Below are 17048 nucleotides of genomic sequence, written 5' to 3'. Positions count from 1 at the left end.
TTGTACCGTTTAAGTTTTTTCATATACAAAATATTTAATAGTCTTGCACCCTAAAATCTGAGGTGAGGGTATTATCTGTCCAACTCGGGAGCTAAAGGAAGTAGATTAAAAATACGGTGACGTCATGTGTAGGGGCAGCGAATCTAGTTAAGAGTGTTAAGCAAATGAAATGGATTGTCCTGCTTGGCTTGCTGTAGAACGGTAATGGTATCATGGCAACGGAAACAGACATTAGGACCACGGGGCAGTTTGAAGTCCTCAGTCGTTCACCACCTGTTACCAATTTTAGTTGATCAATAACTAACTTTACCAGCTTCGTGAACTTAATTGTTAAAGATGGAACCGAACTCATCGCGTCGCATTTACGTAGAGAGAACCATGGCTCTCATTAAACCAGACGCCATCCACAGAAGTGAGGAGATTGAAGACGTTATCCTCAAATCGGGATTCGCTGTGTTGCAGGTCGGTTTGGTTTTTACATTTGTTATGAACATTTAACTGGTGGTACATCTGTAGCTACAGTTTCAGATGCTCCTACATGAACGGGCGAGCGGCTTCTCAAAATGTACGTGAAGTCTCACTGACGGGTAGTTGAGGAAATGGAGAAACACTCCAATAGTTGCATAATTTGTCCACCAGGGAGCGCTGACGGCACATATAATGGTCATACTTCAAAGACATAAGCAGCGTAACATTAAATAAAATGATAAGGAGTAGTATTTTCTTAGGGTGCAGCATTCTCCAGCAACCTGTATTCTAAGATTATTGCATACCCTTAAATGCCTGCTTGCACACCACCTCACCTACGTCCATAAATATTGCTCTTACACCTCGAGGAGGTTTGAATGTCTGGATTCATTCTGATGCACAAAACTTGATTCACCTCTCTCCACACATCTCTGTGAAATGTCCAATATCCCATGTCTGCTGCAGAAGCGGAAGCTGCAGCTAAGTCCAGAGCAATGCAGCGACTTCTACGCAGACCAGTATGGAAAGTTCTTCTTTCCCAACTTGACTGCCTTCATGAGCTCTGGCCCTATCATCGCCCTGACGCTGGCCCGCAGCAATGCTGTTGCATACTGGAAGATCCTCATGGGGCCTGTCAACAGCCCCAAGGCTCGAGAAACTCACCCAGAATGGTCAGTTTGTTAACTTTGAAGGTGTTGATTCAGACTTTTGTCCTGTTGTCAGGCTTTTTATGCATAAAATGTGCTACGATGAACCACATGTTGAATAAATGTACATACAACTGTACTTGGGGGAAATATAAACACTATTATTTCAACTGCCATGACAAGTTCAGTACTTACACTATATGACTATGTGGTTTCACAACACTTGTATACTCCTGTGATAGAACATAGTTAACCATGTCTTATCAATGTAGTTCATTTATTTGATTTGGTATAATAATTGTGGTCTTTTATTCAAAGTAGAAAGGTAACAGTTTGTGATCAAGACAACTTAAGCAGGAGTGCACTTCTGAAGGTGTGTTTTTTCCCCAGCCTTAGAGCAAAGTATGGCACTTGTGACCTGAAGAACGCACTCCACGGCAGTGAGTCATTTCATGCAGCTGAGAGGGAGATCAAATTCATGTTCCCAAACTGTAAGTTATACACACATCACACATACTGTGGCCCATATGGAAATGTGCTATTGAGCGCATATTATTTTGTTCTTTCTCTCTGCAGCTGTTATTGAGCCCCTTCCTCCGAGAGCAGAAACCGAAGAATACCTGAGCAAGTATGTGAACCCAACTCTGGTTCGAGGGCTCACTCAGCTCTGCAAGCACAAGCCACTCAACCCCTGTGTAAGTGTTCAGTGCACAATATTTTTGAGGTATACGGATGGATAGATTTATTCATTAGCCATTATTTATTGTTGTTATCATTGTTTGCAATAGGTTTGGCTAGCTGACTGGCTGATCAAAAACTGCCCCAACAAGCCTCAAATATGTGATGGAGCAGCTGTGGAAGACAGGAAGAAAGAGAAGAATACATAACATCAGATTGTATACATTCTAATAAATGTCTTCAGGCTTTCGATAAAGAAATAAAAATAAAATGTATTTTCAGCACAAATAAACTGTAACGTTTGCTTTCTATGAAAAAAAATAATATAAGGAGTGTGACTTGACACTTAGCTGCAAATCCTAGCTGCCATATGTGGTCTGTCAGAGAGGTTAGGTAGAGTTGAGGCCCAGTATCCTGGGGGAATGGGGGATATGCCTCCATTTGAGCGGGAGATGGCAGCCTTAACGTTTCTGGGTCTAGACCGGGTAACTGCTAATCCACCCTGTCCTCTGAAAGAGTGTGATAAGTCGGACCGACTGGTGTGTCGGACTTATAATGCAGCCCATTCGGGCAATGCATTTGCCATTTTATTGGCAGCTCTTAGGAGAACAGCCAACCCAGAGGACAAGGACACCATGAGCCTGATAGACTCTGCCCTTGTTACTCATTCCCAACTTACAAGGGACATTGGTGCAGTTATGTCATCTGCCATGATGTCAAAGAGGCAGATTTGGTTGGCGCAGACAACTTGGCCTGAAAATATCAGGAAAGAACTGATCAATATGCCAATCGTGCCAGCACACGTGTTTCATCCTGACTCCCAGGGTGTGTAAGATAAGGCTGAACAGTCTCGGCGTACCAGAGACTGTGTACAGCACATGTTCTGCAGGGCTGTGACTACCAGGTATAAACCTAGGGGCTCCCAGCCTCCCCACCAATCATCCTGGGCTCATAAAGAGCCATGGGTGTATGGCAGTTTATAGGGTACAGGATTCACAACCTCTGGTGACTCCAAACAGCCATCACAATGTCGACAAGGGTTTCATCCCTGTCTTTCAGCTAGAGATGCACTCCAGGGGAAGCGCCCCCCCAGCTCATTCCACCAGAAGTGTGGCCACTTCCTGGGCCGCGTTAGTGCTCTCAGCTGCTAGGCCATGATGTGAGGCGGTGGAGTCCTCTGTTCCTCTTGAAACTGATGGTACTAGTCATCCAAGGTAAAGACCGTGGTGATGGTCTGAGTGAGGTCGAAAATAGATCATAAGTTATGACTCTAACTATGGATCTATGAGACCAAACGGTGACCGTCACCATCTCTTGTCGCTTAGAACAGGCTGAGGTGTTCGGGCAAGGGGAGGAGGCGTGCTCACCGGGGAGCTTTATGGGCGGCGAGCCAAGGCTCCTAAGGTCAGTCACATGACTTTGTTCATATATGTTCTCGATGACAGACAGATGACGGCATCATTCAACGTAAAGACCAGGGTGACAGTCATCGTTCGGTCTCCTAGATCCATAGTTAGTCATAATTTACGGTATACAGTGTGGGTTCGGTTTATCAGTGTGGCACACACGCTGGGCATTCTTCAAATCTGTGGCTCCAGCAGAAATGTATTTTGGATGATGGGTGGCCACCATGTTGAGTTTGTAGACGGTTCTCTGGTGCCATTTGCCTGCACGCAGATGATTCCTTTTGTGGACGATGGAGTGCGGTTGTACCGGCAAAATGGTGGGAAATGCATGTATTGGCACTATGTAAATGAGAAGCATGAATGGCCTGACTGGTTATGTAAGATTATGTAAATATTCTAGATACTAGCTATATATTTTGCGTAGACATTTTATTGAAGGACACCTTTTGTCTCTCTGTTCAGGATGGACAGGCCATCCTGTGGGACCTGAATGAGGGCAAGCACCTGTACACCCTGGGCAGTGGTGACATGATCAATGCCCTCTGCTTCAGACCCAACCGTTACTGGCTGTGCCGCCACTGGCCCAAGCATCAAGATCTGGGTAAAAGACTCAATTCAGAATATCTTATGACCAGTATATAAAGAATTCAAGGTTGAATTGCGGCGATGACACTTTCATGCCAACTGTATTCTTTGATCATAAAGAGGCTGTTTCTGAGCTCTGTCATGGACGGCTGTTTAGTACATGAAAGGAACATAGGAACATAGAAACATAAACATTAGGACCACGGGGCAGTTTGAAGTCTTCAGTCGTTCACCACCTGTTCCCCATTTTAGTTGATCAATAACTAACTTTACCAGCTTAATTTAGGAACTTAATTGTTAAAGATGGAACCGAACTCATATCCTCGCATTTACGTAGAGAGAACCCTGGCTCTCATTAAACCAGACGCCATCCACAGAAGTGAGGAGATCGAAGACGTTATCCTCAAATCGGGATTCGCTGTGTTGCAGGTCGGTTTGGTTTTTACATTTGTTATGGACGTTATTTAACTGGTGGTACATATGTAGCTACAGTTTCAGATGCTCCTACATGAACGGGCGAGCGGCTTCTCAAAATGTACGTGAAGTCTCACTGAAGGGTAGTTGAGGAAATAGAGAAACACTTCAATAGTTGCAAAGTTTGTCCACCAGGGAGCGCTGACGGCACATAAGCAGCGTAACATTAAATGAAATGATAAGGAGTAGTATTTTCTTAGGGTGCAGCATTCTCCAGCAACGTGTATTCTAAGATTATTGCATACCCTTAAATGCCTGCTTGCACACCACCTCACCTACGTCAATAAATATTGCTCTTACACCTCGAGGAGGTTTGAATGTCTGGATTCATTCTGATGCACAAAACTTGATTCACCTCTCTCCACACATCTCTGTGAAATGTCCAATATCCCATGTCTGCTGCAGAAGCGGAAGCTGCAGCTAAGTCCAGAGCAATGCAGCGACTTCTATGCAGACCAGTTTGGAAAGTTCTTCTTTCCCAACTTGACTGCCTTTATGAGCTCTGGCCCCATCATCGCCCTGGCGCTGGCCCGCAGCAATGCTGTTGCATACTGGAAGATCCTCATGGGGCCTGTCAACAGCCCCAAGGCTCGAGAAACTCACCCAGAATGGTCAGTTTGTTAACTTTGAAGGTGTTGATTCAGACTTTTGTTCTGTTGTCAGGATGTTTATGCATAAAATGTGCTACGATGAACCACATGTTGAATAAATGTACATACAAGCAAAGTTGATCCATCTAAATAGCAGTAAATGTTTGCTTAGAAACAAAGGCTGCCACCACTAAAATAGGCCGTCACTGTACTTGGGGGAAATATAAACACTATTATTTCAACTGCCATGACAAGTTCAGTACTTACACTATATGACTATGTGGTTTCACAACACTTGTGTTGTGATACTCCTGTGATAGAACATAGTTAACCATGTCTTATCAATGTAGTTCATTTATTTGATTTGGTATAATAATTGTGGTCTTTTATTCAAAGTAGAAAGGTAACAGTTTGTGATCAAGACAACTTAAGCAGGAGTGCACTTCTGAAGGTGTGTTTTTTCCCCAGCCTTAGAGCAAAGTATGGCACTTGTGACCTGAAGAACGCACTCCACGGCAGTGAGTCATTTCATGCAGCTGAGAGGGAGATCAAATTCATGTTCCCAAACTGTAAGTTATACACACATCACACATACTGTTGCTCATATGGAAATGTGCTATTGAGCACATATGATTTTGTTCTTTCTCTCTGCAGCTGTTATTGAGCCCCTTCCTCCGAGAGAAGAAACCGAAGAATACCTGAGCAAGTATGTGAACCCAACTCTGGTTCGAGGGCTCACTCAGCTCTGCAAGCACAAGCCACTCAACCCCTGTGTAAGTGTTCAGTGCACAATATTTTTGAGGTATATGAATGGATAGATTTATTCATTAGCCATTATTATTGTTGTTATCATTGTTTGCAATAGGTTTGGCTAGCTGACTGGCTGATCAAACACTGTCCCAACAAGCCTCAAATATGTGATGGAGCAGCTGTGGAAGGCAGGAAGAAAGAGAAGAATACATAACATCAGATTGTATACATTCTAACAAATATCTTCAGTCCTTCGATAAAGAAATACAAATAAAATGTATTTTCAGCACAAATAAACTGTTTTATGAAAAAATTATATATATATAAGGAGTTTGATTTGATTCATAATGAAAATTCATCAGATTTACATAAATGGTCCTAATTCTTTCAATAAATGACACCTCAAATTGTCAGATTGTCCACCAGTGTGTGGGGGTTTGTGTGTTTTCACCGTTTGGGTATTGTCTGTTTGTATGATCCCGGCTGCAAATCAATTTCCCTGAAAGGGACAATGAAGACACTTTTGTGTATGTTGTAATGGTATTTAGTATTTCTATTTCTAGTCTTTCTACATTTCCCCCTGTGTGGTGCTGTGCCAATAGTGAATTTCCTCTTTGGAGGATCAATAAAAGTACTTCTTATCATATCCTAATAACAGTAACAATACATTACAGTGCAACACAGCAAAATTTGGCCTCATTACTTGTTGAATCAACGGCTCTTTGATCCTCTCAATTAAAGTAGATGCAAACTAACCAAATAGCGTTTAGTGTGGACCTGTTGTATTTAATAGTGTATTCATTTTAATTAATTTTATGGTTTCTGTTTATTCGTTCAACCCATGTTCAGTATATTTTATAAACTTATACTGTAGTCACTGGATAACATATTCATAAAGCGCACAGGCATAACCATAAGCATAATTTATCAATAATGTGCAATAATCACAGTAATCTACATTTTGTACATCTTCCCTACACTGGCCGTTGCTTTTGCACACAAGTGGATTGTACTTGTGTTGAGTGTTGCTGCAGATTCGTCAGATCCAGAGTGGCCTGCGATCCGAGCCAGTCAAACGCTGAGTGGAACATTATTCGACGCAACGTTGGAAAATGTGCTCCGAGTCGCTTCCTGTGTGAGGAGGGCGTGAACAGCTCCTGCGTAAAAAAAAAAAAAAAAAAAAGCACAGCGCCCGCAATTGGCCACCGCCGCGAGTGACCGCCGGGATCATCCAATCAGACGCCGCCTCCGCAGAAAAGTGTTTTTTTTTTTCTACCGGTTCTAGAAAACCAACCACGAGTTGTCGTCGAGTGGGAGAATCCATCTTGAAGAGAGCTCTCCGGTTGTGTGACCAGTAAGCTGCTTTTCCTTCTACTTTAGCCTCGGTTTATTTCACTCTGGCGTCGCGTAAGTACCCACTCGGCCGCGGACCTTCGGGTTATGGTTGTTCATGGCGTCGGTTACATTGCATGTGTGTAAACAGCAGAAGTAGCGGCCCTGGAGTGCGGCTGCTCGGCCTCTGCATTACGTAACCGCGAATTTGAGTTGTACAGTGGGGGCTCGGTTTATCAGTGTGGCACACACGCGGGGCGTTTTTCTAATCTGTGGCTCCAGCAGAAATGTATTTTGGATGACGGGTGGCCACCATGTTGACTTTGTAGACGGGTCTCTGGTGCCATTTGCCCGCTGTAGGTGATTCTTTCTGTGGATGCATGGGGCGCGAGTGTACCGGTCAAAATGGTGGGAAATGCATGCATTGGCACCATGTAAATGGCGAAGCATGAACGGCCTGACTGGTTATGTAACCACCGGGATTTTCTAACCTTGCAAGCTAACGTGTTTTTGTCTTTGTCTTCTAGGCTTAATAGTTCAAACATGTCTGAGACCGAGCAGCAGTACATGGAAACATCAGAAAACGGCCACGAAGTCGACGATGATTTCAACGGAGCCGGCCTCGGTGAGGAGGGGAACGACGACAGCGCCGTGAATGAGTGCGAGGAGGCTGCGGGGCCCGACGCCGACGCGGACGGGGATTCGCAGAACGGCGGCAACGAGGGCGGACAGATCGACGCCAGCAAAGGCGAGGAGGATGCCGGGTGAGTTTTAAACGCCACAACGCGAACCTTTGATGAATCCGGCGATTGTTAAGCGCACTCGTGGTGTGCCATGTTTCTTTGTTCAGCCGGCCTTTGTTGGCGCCATGTGCAGAGTGGAGGGGGGATGGGCGCGTGAAGAAGAGATCTAATGTATTGGCTAATGGGGAATTATGTACATTGATCGTACGGCATTTTTTTTTTTCATATTTTATTAATGCTGTAAAATAGCCACAAGCTATTGCAATTGTTGCGTGCCATCCCACGTCATGGGGGTCAACAGATGTTCTGGAACAGTGTGTACATTTACACCCCCTCCGGCCGGCAACCACCCCACCCCACCCCCCACAGCCATATATAAAGTTGGAGGAGTAGTGCTGCCTGTTACACTAAATGCGTCCCCTTCCTTATTTGTGTGTTTAGGAAAATGTTTGTTGGTGGTCTCAGCTGGGACACGAGCAAGAAGGATCTTAAAGATTACTTCTCCAAGTTTGGTGAAGTGACGGACTGCACCATAAAGATGGACCAGCAGACAGGCCGGTCAAGAGGCTTTGGCTTCATTCTCTTTAAAGAGGCAGTCAGTGTAGATAAGGTGAGTGAGGAAGCAATTTGATCCGGCGCTAAATGGTCGCTAATGTAGTCAGGGTGGGCAGTTTTCACTGATTTCTTTTATTTTTCCTTCAGGTTCTTGAACAGAAGGAGCACAGGTTAGATGGACGACAGATTGACCCAAAGAAGGCCATGGCCATGAAGAAGGACCCGATCAAGAAAATCTTTGTGGGAGGCCTCAACCCTGATACTTCAAAGGAAGTCATTCAGGAGTACTTTGGAACCTTTGGAGAGGTAAGAGTTTGTCTGTCTGTGAATCAAGTATCTGAATGGCTTTTATGATGTTGGCCCCTGAAATTGTTTTTTTTCTTGTTTAGATCGAGACCATTGAGCTTCCCCAAGATCCAAAGACAGACAAGAGGAGGGGATTCGTGTTCATCACATATAAGGAAGAGGCTCCCCTCAAAGTTATGGAGAAGAAATACCATAATGTTGGTGGAAGCAAGGTAATAGCATGCATTTTGCATAGTGGTGACATTTTATTATAATATACTCTTTCGAAAAGCTCTTATTGCTTGTTTTTTGTTTCAGTGCGAAGTTAAAGTAGCCCAGCCCAAAGAGGTCTACCAGCAGCAGCAGTACGGTTCTCGTGGATATGGTGGACGTGGCAGGCCCCGTGGAGGTAAGCGCCTATATTTACCTACCATCAAAGTCTTTCTATTAACCCACATTCAGTGGTAGAACCCTATTTGTGTGAATTAATTGTCTAGTATACTTCAGAGTTGTGACAATGGCTTCGTCTGATGTTTCTAGGCCAGGGCCAGAACTGGAATCAAGGCTACAATAACTACTGGAACCAGGGATACAACCAGAACTATGGTTATGGACAGCAAGGCTACGGATATGGCGGCTATGGCAACTATGACTACTCTGCTGGTTATTACGGCTATGGGGGTGGCTACGATTACAGTAAGCGATAAGTGCCCCCAGGGAACGAAAAAGAAACTTTATTTTCTTGGTCCTCCTTGTTGTACAGAAGAACTCAGTCCCTTTTTCTCTTGTCCTCCAGACCAGGGCAATACAAGCTATGGGAAAACTCCAAGACGTGGAGGCCACCAGAGTAGCTACAAGCCATACTGATCACACGTAGTGCAGGTATGCATTTTTGCATCATCCGTGGTAGTATGAGAACATAGATGTAACCATTGGTGCCTTTTTGATCCCAAAGATCTCCATCTACTCTAAATCCATTCGAGCATTGTGGTGGGGTTAGGGTAGGCCGTGTTGTGGGGGTCTGTGATCATTAAAGATGGATTCATTCCACCTGTCAGCCATCTTAAGATGCATCTCTACAAACACTACTTGATCACTAAGGGTTGAGTTGGTGGTGGTTGAGAACAGAAATAAGGACCGTTTCACCTTTTCCACATGGGTGCTTCATGTAATAGTTAGCGGTCGTGTCCCCCCCCCTCCCCAAGTGTGTCTGTTCATTCACTGACTTGTCAAACTCATTCATGCACCTGTCTGTCTTTGTGTAACAGCATGCCATATTTGGTTTATTCTAAGTAACGTTAAGCACCATGTTTTTCTCTTAAGGTCTAAAGTAAATAAGAAAAAGAGATCCATGGTCTGACCACAGCGAACATGGGCTCTGGCTTTTCCTTTGGAGTTGGCAGAAATTTGGACTCATGCTCCATTTGTACAGATCAAGTGAGGAACTGGGGAAGCAAATGTCACTTTTCCACTTTTTATTTTATATTGTTTTGTGTCCATTTACATTTCCAGTGATGGAAGTGTTATTTTTACTGTACTTTTTGGTACCCTTTTGAATCTAATGTATTGTATGGTTGTATTTTTACATGTCTACTGGATTTACAGATGAGCAGGAGCAAGAGCTTTTAAAGCTCACAATAAAACAAGTTTGCTTTTTTTTATTTTATTTTTTTTGGTGTTTCTAGATCTTAAGTTACTTTCTCCCGTGCTGAGTGTTGGATGCGAGTTGCATGGCTTCATATGTGGGGTGAGGTAAAATAAGGGATTTAAACTAATCAAAGGGTTCATTGTCAAGTGAATGTTTGCAGATGGAATAGTAGACGAAGACAACCAGCATCTTTTTTTTTTGGCTTTTAAGGAGATTCTTCCCCCACCATGTCTGCAATTTTAAGTGGCTTTACTAGTGTTATTCAACTGAACGCAAGCCTGTTAATGTAAGAGGGTATTCCCTCTCTCACTGGAAACTCATTCCTCTAGTGTCTTGGGCAAATTGGTAGAAATAAACTTTTGGTTTCTATTACACTCGGATCTTTTTGTTATTATTTGTAAAGTTAATGTTAAATGTTTTGTACTGTTTTAAATGGCTTGCTTGTTTTGTCTTGAGTAATGTTAATACCTCTGCGGATGCCTCTTTGAGAAGCTGTGGGAGAGGGCGTCACTACCTGCAGGATAACTGGCTGAGTTTTAATACCCACCCCACTAGATGAGAAACTGCGATACTTGAGCATTTTTGTGAATGTGTCCAGGAGTTAAAGATAGTGGTCTGGTAAGTGCTTATATCAACCATATTGTGTATTGAGAATATGTTGCTGATCAGTGTTATAAGCTGGGTTTATTTTTAAATACAAGTACTGTGGATAAAAGAATATAGAGAAGTCAGGAGAGGAAAATTAAAGAAAGCTGTTTATTGATTTCCTGATTTTTCTTTTTAAAAATATTATGAAAGTTCATTAGTGTCAAGATAGAGTCATATATGAAATCTCCCAGGTGAGGGTCACATCTAGCATCATTTTAAAGATGACTACCTCCAATTGGCTGGATTTCGAGAGGTAACCTGTCATTCTACCAATGTCCAACCCATAAATTGGCACTGAAGACCTGGTGGAGAAAAATATTTCAATTTAATGTTGTACAGCTCCCAATTAATTACGGAGCAGTTATTCTTCAGTATTAATATCATCTAATGTCAACACTTTTATATTTCAAGATTTAACCTTTTGATATAAAAAAAAATTTGCTGTGACAAGATGGTTGTTGCATCTTAAGACTTCAGTGATGCATTAAAAACAGATCTCGTCCCTACAATGGTCTGTGTGTGAGTGCAAGGCAGCAACATGTTCTGTGAAGTGACTGAACTTGTTTGATCTACTGGAATCCCAAGTATAAACATTCATATCTCTACCTCTGAACTTTATGAATGTGAACATCTGACAATGTCTGATGCAATTAAAAGTTTTTCTACAGGTTTAACAAACCTTAGATGTCTTCCTTTTCCAGTTTAAGGTCGTTGGCCTCGATGTCTGTGAGAACAAGCACATTTCATGAGTTATTCTGCACCTTATGAACATGTGAAATTCACATCTTTGACTGCTAATGTGTTCCGTAGATTAAATGTACATTACAAACTGGTGACAGGTGTATGGTTAAGGTGTTTGTGTAAGTAACCTGTGAGGATGCGGTCAATGCATTGCACCACCAGCTCTGCATCCTCCATACAGAAGCACATAGGGGGTTTGAACTTAACCACACTCTCCCAGGGGCCGTCTGTACTAACACAGATCCGATCCTCTTCTTTTAACCTACACCACATGGGAGAGACATAGAATGTATTCTCCCTAGAAGGTTAAATCTGCAATATTGAATCAAGTGTTATGAACAGATACCTCTTAACCACCCGCGCCGCTGTTTGTGTGGCAGGAGTCTTCTGCTCTCTGTCTGTGACCAGCTCCAGTCCCACAAAAAGTCCCACACCTCTGTTATAAGAGGAGCATAATTTTTCATTAGACTCAATTTGGTCAATCAGAAGTTGTAATGCTTTTCCTCATCCAAGGATCCCAATTACATAGAAGATATTCTATGGACCATGTGTGTTTTATGGAATAACTTGACATAGCTTTTTTTAATCACTCTACGTAGTTGTATGACAGAACCACACAAGAGAAATCTATTTGAAAAACATGAAACATTATTTGTTCCCCCATTCGAGAACCACTTCATAATGGTAGAGAATGGAGATAAATACACCTCGCACATGGCCACATTGACAAATTACCCAGACACCCACATTTTTGCATGCACTTGCTTATTCTTATCCTCGATTGAAACTCAGTATCCCATAATTCCAAAGCAAAAAACAGGTCCTTGAGTGAGTCCACCCGTGGGTCATTGAAGTGATTTGACATGATTTGTAAAGGTACAGGAATGTTTTATTTTCAGTGGCAGGGTTGAGTAAATTACCGTCATGATTTACATCCGATAGAAGTTAATGTTATGACCAATATCTGTCCTCTACTTGCTATGACAAGTTGAGCATCCCTTGTAAGGTATGATGCACACACAAAAAAAACGAATCTTGAATGAAATGATTTGGTTTTTGGAGAAGGGCTCATTCAAACAAACCAAAACAGCCTGTTTAATATAAAGTTATGTCATCAGTTACATGGCTCAACTTTCAGAATCCCTATGTATCCACATGCGTCTTCAGGGGTGCACTTTCTGTTCCTTCGCCAGAGAAATAATGGTTTCACTCACCTTTTTGCAAGCAAGATTACAAAAAACTTCTGGATTACCTCAAAATTTCGTGGGGGATTCTGGTTCTATTGTATGTAAGTTTAAGTTGAGTTAATGTGTAATGTTTGCTGATCTAAACGTCTGTTTGTCATAGATATTTAGTGTATGCTAAATGTTAGCTTATTCAGAATATCTTCAAATTTCTTCAAAATCTGATTTAGAGAAGCACTATGTACGATACACTGCTGGCATTGACGGTTTTGACATTTTCATTGTTCTCTCGGGGGATGATTCATGGACCTTGATCCAAAAAGCCTGATATATTTAGAGAACTGATATCTACGTGCAATTTGCTGCAGCGTGGTTGAACTAAAGGGGACTATTGGGCCTTGGTGTAGGTTTGTGCTCTCTGATGAGTTTATATGCACATGCACGATTTTATTTTTTTGTGGACCACATTTCCTCGGCGGCTATTTCAAAGTCGCTATCGATAATATAATCTCTTCCCCCTCATAAAATGCTACAAAAACGCTGTACTTGTACCCACTGGAGGTCTAATCAGTCAAGATACTGTTAGTGGGAACACGAGTGGACTAACCAAGGGACTGTAAGTGTTTATGTGAAAGCATTAGACCGAGTTTAAAGAGCCAGGGGGCTCTAGTCACAGCATCCTTACCTGACATCGCCAATTATTTGATGTCGGGTTTGCAGCTTTGTGAGCAACTCTTTAAGGTAGGATCCCACTTTCATGGCGTTTCCCCTAAGGTCCTCCTCCTCTATCACATCAAGGACTGCCAGGCCAATTGCACACGACACCGGGTTCCCTCCAAACTGCGTGAAGTTAGACAGAAACCTGTTATCTCATCCAGATATATTCATATCCTTTCTACTTTATAAGGGCCTATCATCATGTTACTGGCATCACCTAAATAATAATAGTCATGTGTATTATGATATCACATTTTACTGTGAATACCATGATGTGTCAGATGAAGAGTGATCTGGAGGTGACACAGCCTCATCCACACACCCCTTAAGGCATCCAGAAAACTCAGTATTATGTGTAGTTGAAATATGTCCTTCATTGATAAAGACCACACACACAAATCAAATAGATACATCAACCGAGTGATATATTTTATATCATGGTTTATGAGAATAATCTCTAATCATTGTTTTATAAAAAGTTTTTTAAGAGTGCAGGCGTCAAGTACTGTGTAATTCTGTAATTCAGTGCCAATGGTAACAAATCAATGAGGCAAGTGAGGTGTAATATCTCTGTTGCTTGTTGGTGAAAAGGTCGTAGTTGAGAGGATACTGTCAATGTGGCCGAGTCAAACTCATTGCCATAAAAATAAGGTGTATATTACAACCGTAATATAAAAAGGAACCACAAGTACGTGGGTAACTTAACTGTAAGGTTTTACCTACTTTCAATGTGGCCAATGAGTTCACTGTATAGTCACCGTGTTGAAGTACTCCACTCCGTTGGCTGTGAAAGCTCCAGCTATCTCTACAGTGGTTGCCACACAAGCCAAAGGATGCCCATTGCCCATCGGTTTCCCCATCGTCACAATGTCAGGACAGAAGCCCTGTCCCTGCAGCTGGAAAGCCCAGAAGTGACTCCCCACACGTCCAAAACCTGTCTGGACTTCGTCTGCCACGAACACTCCACCGGCTGAGTGCACGTATCTGCGGAGCGTACCAGGGAGGCGTAGCGCGTCACCATTATTGTACATGTGGCTGAAAAAGAACGAGAACTTAAATATAAGTTTGCTTCTCACTCTGCAACTTTAGCTGAGTATCCCTGGGGAAAGATGATTTGTCCTCCAACACTTGGCAGTGATTCAGCAAAGAAGGCAGAGATCTATCGGAAAACGTAACAAATAAAGAAGGTTTACATTAAGATTGCGTTCAATACAGCATTTTCGTTATGTCTTTGTATAATATGTTTTGAATTAGAGCACAAACGATGTGAATATTTGGGGGCCCGTTAACTGTTATTACAGGGTTAAAAAACATTTGTGTATATGTAAAAAAAAAAATGGCAATGATGATTTATCACAAAGAAATGTAATTGAGGCTTGATATTTTACAGTTTAACAATCAATTCATATAACTGTATTATAATAACTATGAATAAAAAGAAAACACAAATGCAAATTAAGAAAATCAATAATAAAAATCAATCATTAAAAAAATGCATATACCTGCCGCTAAATCAGTCTGGCTCTGTTTTGAATGTTACTTATCTCATTCAGGCTCCATGGAAGTGTGTTAAATTGTACCTTACGGCCTTTCCTGTGCACATCCTCAATTAGGTCTTTCACTGTATCGGCATAAGCTTGGCCTGGGTTGGGGTGATTCTCCCTGTATTTGCCTCTGTAGGTGTCGGGTAACGGTGCCTACATGCAGATAAAAGCAAATGTTTTCATATAGGCAGGAGTTCACTGTTGGTCATCAGATGGGTAATGATGCTCATATACATTTACACACCACATGAACCCATTCTTTCTGTCCCGCCAGTTTCCGGAACTTGTAAGGGCTAATGTCGATGAGGGACATTAGATGCCCATGGTATGCACTGGTGTAGAAGAAGAGGTCATTGTAATTCATAAGCAAGTGCATTGTCAGTGGGTGAGTCTGTTGCATAAGAGCACAATACTCACTGGTCAAGCACGATGACGTCCTCGTGTTGGGTGTACTGCTGTGCCAGGCGAAGGGCGAGATCGTTGGCCTCTGAACTGTCGGAAAAACAGATGTAAAGATCACTGGGTGAGTGCTTCAGGTTTAGGAACATAGGACAAGATGGTGAATATCCCTTGTGTGTTTGAAGATCTTTCCCACTAGTTAAGATGCCAACCTCCAGTAGATGTGAGGGATCACAAGTGGATTTTAGGGACATGTCTCCAGCTGGGTACCTTATCGTCAACAAGTGTTTCGTCCTTTTAATCACAAGACACCCTCGTCTAAGGCAGGCCCAGCACAGACTGATCAGACCTGGGGGTGTGCAGGAGGGCTACTAGTCTCCCTCAAACCACTTGTGCTCAAGGAAGGGAATACATGTCAACAAATTAGAGGAAAACTGATGTCCAAAAATAACCGCATTAAGAATCCAGGTCCAGGCACTCAAAGTGGTTTGAAAAATGTAAAGGGCCTTTACTTCAATGGGCTTTAAGCATTAAAATACACCAACGCCTATGGGCTTATGCCTTCATCAGGGTGTACTGACACATGAGACACAGTCACACGTTGGTGTATTTTAATCTTTCAAGCCCATTGAAATAAAGGCCTTTTACATTTTTTAAGTGCCTGGACCTGGATGCTTACTGCCATTATTTTTGGACATAGGTTTTCCTCAAATTTTTTATCTTGGGACCCAGTTAGGATCTTTCCTCCTGATCCAGAGCCTGTGGCTGCGTACTATCCGGTGGGATCTGTGCTTAAACTAAGACACATTACTTACCCAGAGTTCACAAAGTAGAAGACGCACAGTTTCTCAGGCAGAGTGGCCGCCAGGCGGTCTGCATACAGGACTATGTTGTCGTGCAGGAATCTCGAGTTTGTGTTCAGGAGCTCCATCTGTGCAGCTGCAGCCTTTGTAACGCTGGGGTGACAGTGGCCCACTATTATGGGGGGGGGTGGAAGCACACACGTTATCCAACGGTGGAAACTTTATCATGAATCAGAAAGCATGCAGTGTGGTTTACCATGATGCACGTTACTGATGCAGTCCAGGTAGCGCTTGTCATTTTCATCGAACAGATACTGTCCTCTTGCTCGGACTATTTTCACTGGGTCGTCAGAGTAGAAGAGTCTGCACGACTGTCTGCCATGAAGGGGACGAACACGTGTCAGTGTCACATGTGCATACAACATGTCGATCGGCAAGCAGCGTGAAGAAAAACATCACTTCAACGTACCCGATCAGTCTCTTCCTCAGTGCGAGGGTTTCTTCTTTCTTGAGTTTATCGAGCGCCATAACTCACAGGGCCGGTGCAGTAATCGCGTGTGAGGACTCTACTTTCTCCCTCTCGACTTTTCTGAAGGGAGTTGTTTTATTATCTCAGAATTCCAACGGACGTTTACAGAAATATAAATAATCTTCCTCTGTTTTTCTGAATTGATAAACAACTACACGGTGTTTCCTGAACGGACTGGTCAGGTGTCGAGGTGATAACAGGTGGACTCGGATTACAGTGAACAGAACTATAACTGTGACACTTATTTATGGTATTGTTTTCATGAATCTTAGCGGTCTCTTCCTGACACCCACTGCGCATGCGTCAAGAAGAGCGCTCGGTT

General features: G+C 42.7%; 4 protein-coding genes across 6 annotated transcripts; 3 read left to right on the top strand and 1 right to left on the bottom strand.

Moving 5' to 3' along the window:
• The first annotated feature begins 219 nt into the window (after positions 1-219).
• Positions 220-2118, top strand: LOC117769208 (nucleoside diphosphate kinase homolog 5-like). The gene is made up of 5 exons (XM_034597968.1): positions 220-462; positions 934-1139; positions 1506-1606; positions 1692-1810; positions 1904-2118. The coding sequence occupies exons 1-5, from the start codon at positions 337-339 to the stop codon at positions 2000-2002; spliced, it is 651 nt and encodes a 216-aa protein (XP_034453859.1). The 5' UTR covers positions 220-336; the 3' UTR covers positions 2003-2118.
• A 1835-nt stretch (positions 2119-3953) lies between these two features.
• Positions 3954-5891, top strand: nme5 (NME/NM23 family member 5). The gene is made up of 5 exons (XM_034597967.1): positions 3954-4213; positions 4664-4869; positions 5317-5417; positions 5503-5621; positions 5714-5891. The coding sequence occupies exons 1-5, from the start codon at positions 4088-4090 to the stop codon at positions 5810-5812; spliced, it is 651 nt and encodes a 216-aa protein (XP_034453858.1). The 5' UTR covers positions 3954-4087; the 3' UTR covers positions 5813-5891.
• A 921-nt stretch (positions 5892-6812) lies between these two features.
• hnrnpaba (heterogeneous nuclear ribonucleoprotein A/Ba) lies at positions 6813-10541 on the top strand. 2 transcript variants are annotated; one of them, XM_034597966.1, is made up of 9 exons: positions 6813-6952; positions 7458-7694; positions 8115-8283; positions 8376-8534; positions 8618-8746; positions 8832-8922; positions 9054-9209; positions 9310-9395; positions 9837-10541. In XM_034597966.1, exons 2-8 carry the CDS (start codon positions 7474-7476, stop codon positions 9378-9380), a joined length of 996 nt encoding a protein of 331 aa, XP_034453857.1. In that variant the 5' UTR covers positions 6813-6952; positions 7458-7473; the 3' UTR covers positions 9381-9395; positions 9837-10541. The 2 variants fall into 2 exon arrangements, with proteins under 2 accessions (XP_034453857.1, XP_034453856.1); XM_034597965.1 differs by lacking the exon at positions 6813-6952 and adding an exon at positions 7203-7338.
• phykpl (5-phosphohydroxy-L-lysine phospho-lyase) lies at positions 10358-17017 on the bottom strand. Of its 2 annotated transcripts, XM_034597953.1 has the most exons (13): positions 16667-17017; positions 16454-16572; positions 16210-16369; positions 15413-15487; positions 15240-15327; positions 15032-15148; positions 14528-14610; positions 14210-14435; positions 13420-13574; positions 11897-11986; positions 11679-11812; positions 11489-11533; positions 10358-11111 (listed from the first exon to the last, which is right to left on the bottom strand). In XM_034597953.1, the coding sequence occupies exons 1-12, from the start codon at positions 16723-16725 to the stop codon at positions 11490-11492; spliced, it is 1350 nt and encodes a 449-aa protein (XP_034453844.1). In that variant the 5' UTR covers positions 16726-17017; the 3' UTR covers positions 10358-11111; position 11489. The 2 variants fall into 2 exon arrangements, with proteins under 2 accessions (XP_034453844.1, XP_034453843.1); XM_034597952.1 differs by lacking the exons at positions 10358-11111; positions 11489-11533 and adding an exon at positions 11557-11605 and having other exon boundaries at positions 11651-11812; positions 16667-16983.
• Between the last annotated feature and the right edge of the window lie 31 nt (positions 17018-17048).

This window comes from Hippoglossus hippoglossus, chromosome 10 (assembly GCF_009819705.1).
Source record: "Hippoglossus hippoglossus isolate fHipHip1 chromosome 10, fHipHip1.pri, whole genome shotgun sequence".
In the NCBI taxonomy this organism is placed as follows: domain Eukaryota; kingdom Metazoa; phylum Chordata; class Actinopteri; order Pleuronectiformes; family Pleuronectidae; genus Hippoglossus; species Hippoglossus hippoglossus.
The sequence above is the reverse complement of the archived record's forward strand: the minus strand, read 5'-3'. Positions and strand labels throughout refer to the sequence as shown.

Bases quoted from the DNA above. Each gene is read 5' to 3' on its own strand.
- LOC117769208 (XM_034597968.1), top strand. From the start codon at position 337: ATGGAACCGAACTCATCGCGTCGCATTTACGTAGAGAGAACCATGGCT. The intron at 463-933 runs GTCGGTTTGGTT...TGTCTGCTGCAG, and splicing joins CGGGATTCGCTGTGTTGCAG to AAGCGGAAGCTGCAGCTAAG. The intron at 1,607-1,691 runs GTAAGTTATACA...TTCTCTCTGCAG, and splicing joins CAAATTCATGTTCCCAAACT to CTGTTATTGAGCCCCTTCCT.
- nme5 (XM_034597967.1), top strand. From the start codon at position 4,088: ATGGAACCGAACTCATATCCTCGCATTTACGTAGAGAGAACCCTGGCT. The intron at 4,870-5,316 runs GTCAGTTTGTTA...TTTTTTCCCCAG, and splicing joins CGAGAAACTCACCCAGAATG to CCTTAGAGCAAAGTATGGCA. The intron at 5,418-5,502 runs GTAAGTTATACA...TTCTCTCTGCAG, and splicing joins CAAATTCATGTTCCCAAACT to CTGTTATTGAGCCCCTTCCT.
- hnrnpaba (XM_034597965.1), top strand. From the start codon at position 7,307: ATGCATGGGGCGCGAGTGTACCGGTCAAAATG. The intron at 7,695-8,114 runs GTGAGTTTTAAA...TTGTGTGTTTAG, and splicing joins AAAGGCGAGGAGGATGCCGG to GAAAATGTTTGTTGGTGGTC. The intron at 8,923-9,053 runs GTAAGCGCCTAT...TGATGTTTCTAG, and splicing joins ACGTGGCAGGCCCCGTGGAG to GCCAGGGCCAGAACTGGAAT.
- phykpl (XM_034597952.1), bottom strand. From the start codon at position 16,725: ATGGCGCTCGATAAACTCAAGAAAGAAGAAACCCTCGCACTGAGGAAG. The intron at 16,370-16,453 runs GTAAACCACACT...CCCCCATAATAG, and splicing joins CATCAGTAACGTGCATCATG to TGGGCCACTGTCACCCCAGC. The intron at 14,436-14,527 runs GTGAGAAGCAAA...TACGCTCCGCAG, and splicing joins TACTCAGCTAAAGTTGCAGA to ATACGTGCACTCAGCCGGTG.